This window comes from Raphanus sativus, chromosome 4, assembly GCF_000801105.2.
Source record: "Raphanus sativus cultivar WK10039 chromosome 4, ASM80110v3, whole genome shotgun sequence".
NCBI classification, from domain to species: Eukaryota; Viridiplantae; Streptophyta; class Magnoliopsida; order Brassicales; family Brassicaceae; genus Raphanus; species Raphanus sativus.
The window spans coordinates 46816561-46830656 of record NC_079514.1 but is presented as its reverse complement, the minus strand read 5'-3'; the positions used below and the strand labels follow the sequence as shown (position 1 = coordinate 46830656).

General features: G+C 33.6%; 3 protein-coding genes across 3 annotated transcripts; all 3 read right to left on the bottom strand.

The window, feature by feature from the left end:
• Window positions 1-46: 46 nt before the first annotated feature.
• Window positions 47-2240, bottom strand: LOC130511019 (uncharacterized). The gene is made up of 2 exons (XM_057007797.1): window positions 553-2240; window positions 47-416 (listed from the first exon to the last, which is right to left on the bottom strand). Exon 1 carries the CDS (start codon window positions 2076-2078, stop codon window positions 1404-1406), a length of 675 nt encoding a protein of 224 aa, XP_056863777.1. The 5' UTR covers window positions 2079-2240; the 3' UTR covers window positions 47-416; window positions 553-1403.
• Window positions 2241-6217: 3977 nt separating this feature from the next.
• Window positions 6218-9820, bottom strand: LOC130511502 (CASP-like protein 4C1). The gene is made up of 3 exons (XM_057008556.1): window positions 9393-9820; window positions 9160-9295; window positions 6218-6516 (listed from the first exon to the last, which is right to left on the bottom strand). The coding sequence occupies exons 1-3, from the start codon at window positions 9683-9685 to the stop codon at window positions 6295-6297; spliced, it is 651 nt and encodes a 216-aa protein (XP_056864536.1). The 5' UTR covers window positions 9686-9820; the 3' UTR covers window positions 6218-6294.
• A 2437-nt stretch (window positions 9821-12257) lies between these two features.
• LOC108848702 (ubiquitin-conjugating enzyme E2 14) lies at window positions 12258-13747 on the bottom strand. The gene is made up of 5 exons (XM_018622132.2): window positions 13603-13747; window positions 13326-13428; window positions 13008-13105; window positions 12817-12917; window positions 12258-12639 (listed from the first exon to the last, which is right to left on the bottom strand). The coding sequence occupies exons 1-5, from the start codon at window positions 13646-13648 to the stop codon at window positions 12484-12486; spliced, it is 504 nt and encodes a 167-aa protein (XP_018477634.1). The 5' UTR covers window positions 13649-13747; the 3' UTR covers window positions 12258-12483.
• Between the last annotated feature and the right edge of the window lie 349 nt (window positions 13748-14096).

The window sequence follows — 14096 nt, the reverse complement described above, 5'->3', positions numbered from 1 at the left end:
AATTAGATTTTCGTATCAAATAAATTTATTTATGAAAATAAATTAAACAAAATATTTTTCCATTTATAATTTGTTTGTACACACAGGTATGAGAAAGGAAAAAATAAAATAAAAGCTTTACAAAAAAAATCTCAGAAAAAATGAACAAAGAGAAGCTAAGTGAATTCCCCACATGAGTTCTTCAATCGACATTTTGTCATCTTCATCTCTTTTTCATCTTCGATCTCCATTAGTAGCATATAATCGTTTGAGTGATGTTAATAAGATTGGAGAATCCGTCATCACTAGACTAGAACTAGTTTCCTCTTTCAATGATTCATGCCTTTGGTACTCAATGACAAATTATGTAATCATACGATCAAGTCTCTTGCTCCGGAGATATAAAATAAGATTGATAATCATCTCTTTAGTAAAATCTGAAACAATTACAAGGCAAGAAAAAATGAGTACAGCAAAGAAAGATCGTTAAGTCATAAACATAAGGCTGTAAATCATAACTTCATTTAGAAAGAAAAAAAAACAGAAGAATGGGAAAGAAAAAATAAATAATACCTTCTCAGATTTCCAACCAAATTCGTGGTCATCATCATATAAGAAAATAATGGTTCACTTCACGACTGGCTTCTATCTCTTGGCTCGTATAAAAGAAACAGATAGAACAATTAAACTGTTAAGAAAGTTCAAGCATTAGAGAAGAGAGGAACTGCTAAATAGGATCTAGGTTTTGATTAAAAAGAATATGCTTTTTTTAGATGAAACAGTTAAAACAAAATCCAATTAAATTGCAGCCATAAGAGAAAAATATTAAACCCACTAGATCTCAACTGCATCACGTTTTTTTATTATCTAGGTTCTTTATTTTTTTTTTGAAAAGAGCTTTTATTATCAAGGTTTTTTCAAGTTTTGTATCAGAAAAAGGTTTTAAGTGATGCAAATTTAAATAAAATAACATCATTTTAATTAAACTGATGTCAAAAGAAAATGCAGTGAGAATTTTTTTTGTTAGCGTCAGTTTCTTATTGATGTAAATATTATATCAATTTACTAAGTGATGTTAACAAAAAAATCATTACATCAATTATTTAATTGATATAAATAAATATAATCGTATCGTTTAGGTTCAAGTGATACAAAAATCATATCACTTTGTTTAACTGATGCCAAATCAATTAATATAACATCATTTAATTTAACTGATGTTAGATTATTTATATTAGTATCATTTGTAAATAAGTAATTTAAAATAAAATCACTTAGTTTTGTGATTCAATTTAAGTGATTTAACTCAACTCTTTTTTTGTAGTGAACAATGAATCAAACTTTACCACAAAAAATAAAAATAAACGGAACTATTTTTATATGAGTAAAAAGGAAAAAAAAAAGAAAAAAAAAAGATGGCCACTCTAGTGAGCCATAGCAAAAGGAGGGCAAGAAGCGTAATTAATAGCTTTCTGGTGGGGCATTACAAGCATCGCCGTATGATCCATGAAGTCTTTCAAAGCCACCACCGCCTGTAAGATTACCTTTAAGTCTTCCGCCGCCGCAAACCCCTCGCCTCCGGCGTTTCTCACAGCGTATACGTAGAACGTGATGCACCCTTTCCTGAACTTGAACCTCGCCATCTCCCAGCTCTTTAACTTTCTGATCATCTTCTTGTTCACTTCACCGAGCGGAATCTCCGACGGCCAGAGTCCTCCCTCCGCCGCCGTGACCGCCGTCTTCATCGCCTCCGTTTCGAACACGAAGACTATCACTTTGGACTTCCTCGTTCCTAGCCCGAGGGTGAGCGTGTGCCATGCTTGGTGAGCTAAGATTGTGAAGTTGGTCGGAAGATACGCCGCCATGGAAAGAAGCGGCGGAGATGGTGATGATGAAGAAGGGAGGGAGAGGAGTTTGAGGAGCTCGAGTGTTCTTGCTCGCCGGATTGTGAATGATTTGACGATTACCTGGCCGCCGAATTTGAGGCCTTTGACGGCGGAGGAAGGTTTGAAGGAGATGTCCGGCGAGGATTTGGTATCTTTCTTCTTCTTGATCTTCTTGATCTTCTTGATTTTCTTGTTTTTCTCTTCCATGGCCATTGTTGTTTCTTTCTTTCTTCTCTTCTCTTTGGTTTTTGTCTGTGATGTAGTTGGTAACTTTGGTTGGTGCTTTTGATTAAGCCTGTCTCTCTTTCTTTCTTTTCTTTTGTTATTTTAATATTCTGAATTATGTTGTTTCTTGATTTTGTAATATTATTTATTTCAGCGTTATGACTTATGAGACAGGTCCCAGTCTCTTTAATTGGAAAGTTTGTTTAGACATCAATTGCAATAAATGCGATTTGTGCAGTTTCTTTTTTCTTCACTCAAATTTGTACAGTTTGAGCTAAGCTCGGTCAAGTAAAACCGAAAATAATTAAGTAGCTAAGCATCCGTAGTCAACGAGAGAACTAGTTAAGTTGATCCATAAATAGTCAATAGTAATAATTTACTCTAATATTTTACTTTTTAGTAACTGCTATGTTTTCTTATGAACAAGACCAACACTGATTGGTGTTTCATTATGGTATCTTTGCCACTAGATTATGTTTTGAAAAATCATCTACTAAACCGAATAGCTTAAAGTGAAAACATTTGAAGAGATGAGCATTGCGATCTATAGCTGATTAAGACTTAGCTAGCATAACAGTTTTAGTCTTAATCTACATACTAACTGCCTAATGATGAATGTCTGAAAAACGTAGTATATATACAACAAGTGTTCACCCCAACATTTTTATATCAAACTTTATCGTAAGATCACATACCTAAAATTAATTCACCATAGATGCATAATGCTTGTATAATAAGTAAGAACATCAAGTTAGTTTAAGTTATGTTTTAAATGGGTATGTTTCTTTTCAAAGAAGGTTTTGTTTGGTAGGTTGCTTAGTAATGCATTTAGGTGAAGTCTCGATCCCGTTCTAGTAAGGTATGAAAACGCATTAAGTACATGCAAGACTAGTCACAATCCTCCTTTTATATTTTTCATCAAAAATTGGCTTGTACCATCCAGGAAAAACGTAACTTTAACGTCAAATATATTTCAATCGTAATCAAAGTTATAGTGAAAAGTTTGCAGCATTTTGTTTTCTACGTGAATTAAATCAACATTCAGACTACGCGCGGCTTCGCCGTAAGTTGAAGCGTCTTTAGTAATTATATATGGAGAGAGACATAAAAGAGTGATTTAGAAAATTTTGTATGACACTAATATTGTTTCAGTAAAACAATGAAAAGGAAATAAAGATTTGATGATGAAGCTAGTAATGATGGTACCAAATGTCTCACACACGACATGTGAATGAGTGCATCCATTAAAAGCATGTTTTCGCAGCAGCAATTGGAGTGGCTCCACAGATATACTTTTCTTTCTTTCTAAAGTGATACATTATCAAAACGAGACCTCGTCACCTCGATCTATTTTACGTTTTGGATATTGTAAAGCTATGATATCAGTATATTTCATATCACATGTATATATATATATATATATATATATATAATCATATGATATTTGAGTGTATGCATATGTTGTAGACAGTAGCGGCCTGTCCAAAGAAGCATTTGCTTCTGGTCCTAGGTTATGTAACAGTTCGGCTTTGTTTTGAACAAAAATCTTTAGGAGTGTAGATGGTTTATGATTAGTATTTATATGTTTGTGATGCTGAGTTCAAGTACATCCATCTACATTTTCTATCTTTTATATGTAACCAGCCAAATTTGTTTTTTTTTTTCTTTTTTGCTAGGGTCTGGTTGAGATCTTTATGTAACGCACCAAATGTAAAGGGCACATTTTCAAAGAGAGTACTATTTGTGTTTAGTTGTTCTAACGTGGTTGTCTAAATGTATATAAAATTATCATTTGTTAAGTGGAGTGGATGAAGTTATGGTGGAGGAGGTTGAGGACGTGAGCAAATCTACCTACGTTTAGGCGTTTGAGAATGATCTACGTCTATGTTCTTGTGATGACAAATAAACTTGCGAGAATACCTTGCTCAAGGTAGGTTTGAAATTGTCTACCATGGTTAGGGCTGGGTTCACAGCTGCTCGCCAATCTGCAAATCTTTTTATTCAAAATTTCAATTTGCATAACATGCAAAAAACAAGTTGTATATCCGCACCTGTTCCGCTGAGATTTGCGGATAAATTTAATAAAGTAATTATTTTATTATAAATTAATTATTTTTATAATAATATAAATTATATATTTATATTGAAAATTATACAATTTTTTAAAAAATATTTTCTATTTTTTACGAATTTTTTTATTTATACAATTTTTATTTTGCGGATTGGTGGATGGATATTCGCGACTCAGATTTAGTCGATTCGCACTCGCCCTGCTTAAAATTGACTCAATCCGCGTATTCGCTTATTGATTTTTTTGGATTATTGACCGACATCCATCCTGCAACCAGTAGTCCCGCGGGCAATCTTGCTAATACGAATAATTTAGTATGTATAAAAAATTTCTCATAAATAATTAAAAAATTAAAGAGCCGGTTTACAGTTGACAATAAAGATCCGGTTTACATTTTGCTTCAGGTGATGATTGTTTCTATTAATTTTTAGTTTTAGTTTTTGGTTTTTAGATTTTGGTTTTTGGTTTTTGGTTTTTAACTTTTAGATTTTTGTTTTTGATTTCAGATTTTGGTTTTAGTTTTTAGATTTTGGTTTTTCTGTATTCTTAGGTTCTTATAAAATAATCAATACATTGTTTTAATATAATAAAATAAATAGTAATAAAATATTTGAAAACTACCATTTAAATTTATCAAAATACAGTGGTTGTTATTTGAAATAAAAAAAACATTATCATGTTTTATAGGTTTGTAGTTTGTGGGACAAGTTTATAGGTTTAGTTTTGTTTTTTTTTGGAATCTGTAGGATGAGAAAGAGCTGTTTGAAAACAGTTGTTTCATCAAATGCCATGTGTTGCAAGGAAGGAAGATAACTACTCTGCTCTGTCAAGATATCAGAAACAACTTGAAGAAGTTTTGTCTCAGAATCCACATTTTGTGCAGCCTTCATACCGTCTAAATGAGGTTAATCTCCAAATAATACTTACGGACATTTGGTGATATTATTCAGTAGCACAAGGATTTGATGTAGAGGAGGAAACTAGCTCTTTCTGTTTTAATCCTTTTTTCTAGTAGGCTTCTTTCTATATGTGCAAAGTTGGATAAAGAGTAGCTTAAGGAATTTTTCGATTTCTCGAGCATTAGTTGATTGGGGGATCCCTGTTCCTGATGACGGTTATGTTTGGTTTGACGCTCTATTGGGGTAAACTTATTTTCCTTTCCTTGGAGAATTATGTATGGTTAGTATTTAGTTCTTCATCAATGTGTTCACACGCTGATGTAATGTTTCTACCAGTTCACCAAGTACCGTTTTTTTGTATCAAATTGTGAGATTGAACTATAATCTCATTTCTCTAATCTTTCATTACAGTTACATATCAGCTATAACAGAGGACAATGAGCAACAAAATCTAGACACTGCCGTTTCCTTAGGCTGGCCTGCTTCATTACATCTGATTGGGAAGGTTTACCAAATCTAGTGATATTAAACCGATTCACCTTCAATGTTTGCTTATAATTGATTACTTCTTGGAAACTTTCTGGAAACATAAGAATCACATGGTCATTTTTCTCTGCAGGATATTCTGCGATATCACGCCGTCTATTGGCCTGCTATGCTAATGTCTGCTGGTCTGAACCTTTCAAAGATGCTGTCTGGCCATGGATTCTGACAAAGGGACTTGCATATTCTCCCTGGTTGATGGTTAAATCAAAGAGTTATTGTTCTTGCCTACTGAAGGATATCATTGCTTCTATGGTTTATCAAACTAAAGGATGGAATGAATATGGGAAAAAAATTGGGGAATACTCTAGAACCTTTTGAGTTGGTTCAAAAATTTGGTCCAGATGCTGTTTGGTACTTCTTCCTTCGGGAGGTGGAGTTTGGAAACGATGGGGACTATTCTGAAGATGGGTTTATTAAAATTGTCAATGCACATCTCGCCAACACGATAGGTTTCTTAACTAACTCTTCAGTCTGCCTTAGCCTTTTGGTTATATAGTTCTAAAAATGTTTGTTGTATTTATCTTCAGGAAATCTCCTTAACCCCTACTCTTGGCCTTCTTAAGAAGAACTGTGAGTCCACTTTAGTCGTAGCTGAAGGACAGTGGAGAAGCTGGTAAAGTTCCTTATGGCAACTTAAGGAACTCCAATAAACAAATGTGACGAGCGTTTCTCTTTTACGGATCAAACACTAAAGATGAAAACGAGAGCCTGTGATGAGGAAACAAGCCACTCTAAAACCAGAGAAGCAAGAAGAGAAGGCGAGGAACAGAAAAGCAGCAAAGCCTAAACCAATGGCTACATCTGACTGCAAGCAGAAGGCTTTGTTGTCTGTACACATGTCACCTCCCCTCATGGTTCTAGCTAGTGCTGCTGCAGCTGATCCTGCCGATAGCAACAGGTAAGAGAACACCTGCCAATACGCACATCTCAAGTTATTACACAACTGTTGCTGCTCACTCTCAACTTCATGACTTGTCTCTTTTGTCTTAAATATTTCATTGGGTTAATTTAAAATATAAAGAACAACTAGATTTTGACCCGCACGCCCGTGCGGGTGTATATTTCAAAAATATATTGCTATTTATTTTTTATGTCAATATCAAAGCTGGATAAAAATTCAAATCTGAAGAACCGAACCGATCACGATCCGAAAGAGTAATACCAAACCCTAACCAAAATTGATTAAATATCCAAATTTCAAAATTTTGATATTTAGACAACCGAAACCATAACCAATTCGTACCAAAATATTTTGGATATCAAAATGTATCCAAAAAAATTTTGTATACTTATATATATATTAATTATTTTTAGTTTTAATGTATATAAAAACATCCAGAATATATATGATACTTTTAGGTTGGTTTGAATACTTACAAAATATATAAAAATAGTCAAGTATAAATATCTAACATAGTGGAATTACACTCAAAACACCAAAAATATTTAAAATAAATACTGAGTTTTGATCCAAAATCTAAATCAAACCAATTTATATGTTTTTTTAACAACACCAATTTATATGTTAAATTTAGGTATTCTGACATAAATTATTCCGATTTATATACAATATATTATTTTATTTATAGATTTTCAGAAATTCAAATATATAATGTTTTCTTTTTAAAAAGGGTTATCCGAACCCGAACTAAACCCGGAAAGATCCGAATATAATTCGAACTAAAATTTAAAAATATCTGAATGGAGCTGAAGTGAAATCTTTGACCCCGGAAACCCAAAATCCAAACAGATCCTGAATCGAACCCGAATGGATACCTGAACGTCCATCCCTAGTCACTATTATGTATCATATATATGTCATCATATAATTAGTTGTATTGGTCCATCATATAAATAATCATATAATTAATATTATTTTATATGTACCATCTTATAAATAATCATGTATATTATATTCTTAAAGTTTAATGTAAAATGTAAAAACCATAACTTAAGTTGGTATATGAAATTAATCTTTTCAATGTATTTTTCTTATATATACTGAAAACATTTTTTAATAATGGTTATTGGAAAATATTTTAGTAAAAACAAAATTTTGAATATATGCATATTTTAAATCAATTTTTGATATTAATCAACTTTAAATTATTATTTTGATTTGAAATATGTATATAAAATTTAAATTTTATTTAATGATTATTTTAGACAAAACAATGTTTTTAGGTAATTAGATTAGTCCATTTTGTATATTTTAAAATTGATATAATGGATTTCCATTTTTTATTAATAACATAAGCCACTAATTTTTTCTTCTTGACATACTTTTATCCATGTTTCAAATTTTAATTTTTTGCATTAGTTTTCTATGAATTATTATTAATTTTATGATATTTTTTTTTAAAAAAAATTGAACTCTTGAAAACCGTTCTTTTTAGTTTTGAAAAGGAAATTTAAGTGCTTCTATGTAATTGAAAAACCGTTCTTTTTAGTTTTAATAGTTTATCATATTTGGTAGTAGATTAGAGATATAGACTGATAACAACAAAATAGCATACAAATAATGTGGTTTAGTTTCTTGGATTTTTTTGTATATTTAACATTTTGTTTGATATATTTCTGTATAAATCGATATGTGGGATAAAAAGCAATGAAATTAATGTATTTATTCAAAAAAGGAAAGAAATATTTCATGCTTATTTTCAGGAAGCTCGAGATTTTGTTTCATTCTTAGTTAATTTATGTTTTAATGCTGATTATTTAATGTGGTTAATGAAAATAAGACCAGTGGCAATCCTTTGTAATTATTGTGAAAAACTAAGGGTAAAAAATTATTTGTACTTCACTTTTAATAGTTTAGATAAATAATTAATCTCCTTAAATTCTTTGAAGCAATCTGGAGTCATTACACTGTAATTTTTGCTCACTTTAAAGTTTAAACTCATGTCTTGTTTGTCTTTTTGATTTTAATTATTCTTTCTTTTTCATACTTACTATTAAAAATATTATTTTTAAAAATTCTAATTTTTTATACTTACTATTAATTACAGAATGTATTAGTTTTATAAATATTTTTATTTATTTCAAATATTATTTGTTAATATATGTAATTAATAACAACATAAATATATTTCAATCATAATCTATGTGGAAATGTTGATACTCTTCATAAAACGGAGAAAATATTTAATTGGGGTTAAATAAATATATAAAGTTAAACAACAAATTAATTAAATTCAATTAGAAAATTGAAAGCAATCTGAATTACCAACGGTAAGTATTGTTCACATTCAACTTCATGTCTTGTCTCTTTTGATTTTGTTATTTAATTAGGGTTAATTCAAACTATAAAGTTATAAGCGATAAATCAATTAAACCTTTTTAGAAAATTGGAAGCAATCTCAAGTTATTTACACTAGTATTTGCTTACTTTCAAGTTTCAACTCCTATGTCTTGTTGTCTCTTTTGTTTTAGAAAAAAAAATGGGGTTAATTAAAAATAATCAAGCTAAACAATAAAATAATGATCTCAACTAGAAGCGCAATGATTGAAACATGTTTGCATTCAAAGAAGTGATTTTTAATCAATCACACACCTGGTCATGGCCAAAGTCGAACCAGACTTGAAACGCTTCAGGCCACAACGTAGTTTCTCTGGAGAACTCCCAAACGCAAGTCCCCATTTCGAAGACCGAATATAACGCCACGATCGCGTTTGCCACGAACGCGAATCTGTTAACCAAAACGCGATTTCTGATCTCAGTTTACCAAATTCGCGTTTGATTTTTTTTTCTTTGGAATTGAGAAGCGGAGAAAGGAGAAACCGAACCTGAAGGCGTCGAAGTCGTACCAGTGAGGCGAACCGGAGCCGTGGGAATTGGTGAGAGTGAAGATGGCGGAGGCGAGTGAGAAGGAGAAAGAGGCGAGGCGGAGGAGGAGGATCAGGGAGTTGAAGCGACGGAGCTTCTGAGCTGCGACGGTGGAGTGGAAGTGAGTGAGGTCACGCGAGGAGGGAGATTCGCCGTTGCGGAAGGCATGCGGCGAGCGCATGGCGGAGGAGGAGGAGATCAGAGGAGATGGGTTGTGGTTAACTGTGATGAAGAAGAGAAGACAAAGGCTCATGAGAAACGCGGCGAGTTTAAAGAGGTTTGCTTTGAGAGAGAGAGAGAGAGAGAGAGAGAGAGAGCTCGATAAACCGGTTGGTACAACCGTCACTTTCTTGATTGTTTTGGTTTAATGCTCGTGGTTCGATTAAAAAGATTGTTATTTCATATTGATAATTTTCTTAACTAATTAACTAACATGACACCATCAGATTAGGGATGGCAATTGGGTTCTCCCGTCCAGTCCCGTCCTGAACTGCTGCACGTTTGGTTTCTGGCGGTACACGGCGGACCTGTCCCGTACAGAATGCGGTCCTCAAACTAGCTGCCCAATCCCGTATCACGAAATATACAGGTTTTCGCGGGCCGTCCCGCGGGACATCGAAATTACATTACTTGTTTCTACATGCACAAATAAATATAGACAAGAATTGAGTTTCAGCTTGCACATGATCGAGCAAACTTTTACAAGATCAATATATTAAGCTTATACAACAAATATTTTTATTATCATTTATGATGGCTTGAAGCAGCTCCACCAGTGCAGATCAGACACGCTTGGGAGACCGGAAGCATCATCGACCCTGAAACCACTATCAACGAAACTCCATAATGTCTAATTCTCTCTCTCTCTCTCTCTCTCTCTCCCTCTCTCTCTCTCTCTCTCTCTTCCTCTCTCTCCTCTCTCTCCTCTCTCTCTCTCTCTCCCTCTCTCTCTCCTCTCTCTCCTCCTCTCTCTCTCTCTCTCTCTTCTCTCTCTCCTCTCTCTCTCTCTCTCTCTCTCTCTCTCTCTCTCTCTCTCTCTCTCTCCTCTCTCTCTCTCTCTCTCCTCTCTCTCTCTCTCTCTCTCTCTCTCTCTCTCTCTCTCTCTCTCTCTCTCCTCTCTCTCTCTCTCTCTCTCTCTCTCTCTCTCTCTCCTCTCTCTCTCCTCTCTCTCTCTCTCTCTCTCTCTCTCTCTCTCTCTCTCTCTCTCTCTCTCTCTCTCTCTCTCTCTCTCTCTCTCTCTCTCTCTCTCTCCTCTCTCTCTCTCTCTCTCTCTCTCTCTCTTCTCTCTCTCTCTCTCCCTCCCTCAGGTGAAAGCAGAAATGGAGACTTAGAATTGTCTTCAAAATCCCGCGGTTTAACCCATCCCGCTTTCGGCCCGTTCCCCTTTGAACCCATCCCGCTTTGAAACCCGTTCCGCTTTGTGCCCGTCCCGCGAGGCCCGCAATTTTGCGGGATTATCAAATGGAGGCCCAATCCCACCCTGCAACAAGTCTTTACGGGCCAGACCCGCGGTCCAGGTCCTTGATTGTCATCCCTACATCGGGTACAATTAAAGGATGATTGGTTGGTGCCTAGATTTTTTGCTTTAAAAAATAAACGGTGAATTTTTTACTTTGGTTTTAACTTTTTTGCCGTAGAATTATTTTCAAAATATTTAATAAAAATTATAGAAAATTGATTTTGAAAGCTAACATATTTCATTTTATAAAGTTTTTGCTCTAGCTTTACATTTTAAATGTAAAGCATGATTACTTTAAAAAATTGCTTTAAAAAAATGGCTGTCCAAAAACACTTACAGCCACTACGAGTCAACCTCTTAGTAATTTTGTGGAATTGTAGCAATCATCTTTAAAAATAGAAAATACCCTAGTATAAGCACTAAATTTTTTTTTTGTCACAATATAGCATCTAATAATTAAAATGATCAGAATATTTCATTAGAGAGGTAATATACACTTATATTTATTGGATTAACTAATCTAGATATTAGGGTTCAGAGTTAAGGATAGAGATTGAGATTGAAATTTAAAATTTTATAAATATTAAAATTTTTAAAATGAAAATTTTAGGAATAATTTTAAAAAGTATTTTCGAATTTCTAAAAGAAAATTTGAAAAACATATTTGAAAAAAAAGTTTCAAAAAAATAAAAATTAGAAAAAGTTCGAATATGAAAACATATAATCTGAAAGCTTTTTTAATTTTTTATTTATTCATTTTTATTTATATATTTAGGGTATAAATTTTTTTTTACCTATTAAATAAAATGTTTGGTCATTTTTCTCCATAGAGTTTTTTTTTGGGACAAAAACTTGAAAATATTCTATTTAGGTGAATTTCCCTCAATTACGTATTATTAGGGCTAAGTAGCTAACTAAATCAGTTAACTGAATTATAAATAGTTCATATTTAAAGACATAAACCACTTTTTAAGAAAAATATTTAATGAAGAAGGATAAACGTTGCAACGGTACCAAATCATTAATGCAAAGAGCTTTTTGTGTAGTGGTCAGATCGATTTTACCAAATGTGGCTGAGGTCGAGGGACTGCATCTCGGAAGACGGAAGATAGTTGAAACCTCTGGTTATCACATTACACTAGACATTTCTTACGAAACATTCATTAAAGCAAATATTTTATACCCCCTCTGTCTCGCAATATAATCCTGAACCAATAATATTTTTAAAAATACAATTATTTAAAAAAGGTCAATTCACCATGATCTTTGTGAAACAACATTCATTTTAAGACATTTCAGGAACCGAGAGAGTAATATATAGTTTGAGGGTTGATATCATCAGATCAAAACAAAATTAAAAGAGGAATATGAAAAGGAATCCATTAACGAGTGTGAAAATATAATCCTAAAAGGTGGTTTAGATTTGATTCCACCACAATATTCCAAACCCTTAAAGACAAATCCAAAACCAAAAGAAAAGCTTTTGATGAGCACACAGATTCATCTGCTGCTTCTTCTTACCTTCTCTCTCTCTCTCTTAGCTTAGGATAGAAATTAATTTCTAAGATACATAAAAACGCAGGAGAGATGAATCACAGCATCTCTTGCGATCTTCTCACACAGCGACTCACTTTCTTCCTAAACTCTGCTCTGTTGTCTCTCCATTCCTTTGCTGCTTCCACGTTCGCCGGTGACTCGTCGTTGGGACCCGAGAGCATCGATATGATACTCAACACAATGCTCTCTACCTGCAATCGACATACACAACAACAACAACCCATTAGCTCAAAACACTATGGATGAGGAGGTTCAGAGAAAAGACATCAATAACAAGCCCATATTCAAACGTGTATTTAACAGAAACTACAAGTGTACTTACTGAAGCTAAAATAGGGCAAAAGAAAAATGAAAATGAATTGGTTTACCGTGTGAACAGGGTTCCAACGTTCAGAGGCAAGCTCGTATCCATTAGGATCGTTACCAGGAGGATGAAGAATCGATATGCAAACTTTTCCATCGGAATAAACTGCGGTTCCAAAGGTTATCAACAATCAGAAGACTCAAATCTAAAAGAGAGTTACTTTTTATTTTATTTTTCAGAAAAAGCAGTACGCACCATTAGGATGCCACACCTCGGAGGTGAACTTGACAGTTGGTGGATTATTAGGATAATCCGGTGGAAACGTCATAATTGCATTAAAGAAGCCCCCTTCACTGCAAGCAGTTACAGATCAAAGTTCAACTCAATAGAATTTAAGAAAAAACAGAGATTAGCACAACAGAACCGTTCAAATACAGCTAAGTTAATGCAAAACAAAAGATTCATCATGTCACAATGAAACCAATCAAATACAGCAAGACAATGAAACAGCCACAAGCCAATACAAAACAAAGATTCATGACACAATTAAAAAAAAAAAAAAAAGAAACTCACTACAAGGTATCAGGAGGACCCATAATCGAAACGCTCCACTGGAAAACGTTATTTTCATCAACGAGACCAGCAGAGAAACCATCAACCGGGTTCTTGCACAGATCTGCAAACAAACCCCAATCCACAATTTAGCTTAAACCCAAATCGAAATTCAGCTCAATTCGTAGAGACCCCCGATCGGGAAATCAAACCCAATTCAATCGAAACCTAGATCGATAAAAGGAAAACGCGAAAGGAGAGAAACCCTAGAGACGAATGGAAGATAAAAGGAGGGGACCTTTGAGCTGTTTCTGAAGAAGAAGGCTTGCTTGATCCTTTGCCATCTCAAGCCACCGGCGATAGAGATCCTAGAGAGAGAGAGAGAAGTAGATTCGGGGAGGAGTATTAGGGAGCCTAGGGTATGATGATATAATGGTAAAAGGCTAGGGGGCGGTGCCATTTTTTTTAAAGTCTTTTTATCTTTTTTTTTTTTTTATTTTAGAATGACAATTTTTTTTTTTTCTAACTAATAACATCGGGACAACTAGAAAACAACTATGATGCAATACTAATAGTAACAAAAACAATTATGTAAAAAAAATTGTTAGTGTTCACGACGGTGCAGTACATGGATATTGGTTACCATTTGAAGCTTTAGATGTTAACTAGATCCGGATCCGAATAACCGTGCGGATATTTATTTTATATAATTAGTATATATTATTAAGGTTACTTATTTATTTAAATGTATATATTTTTTAAATACAATAATTTTATATTTTTCATACTGTA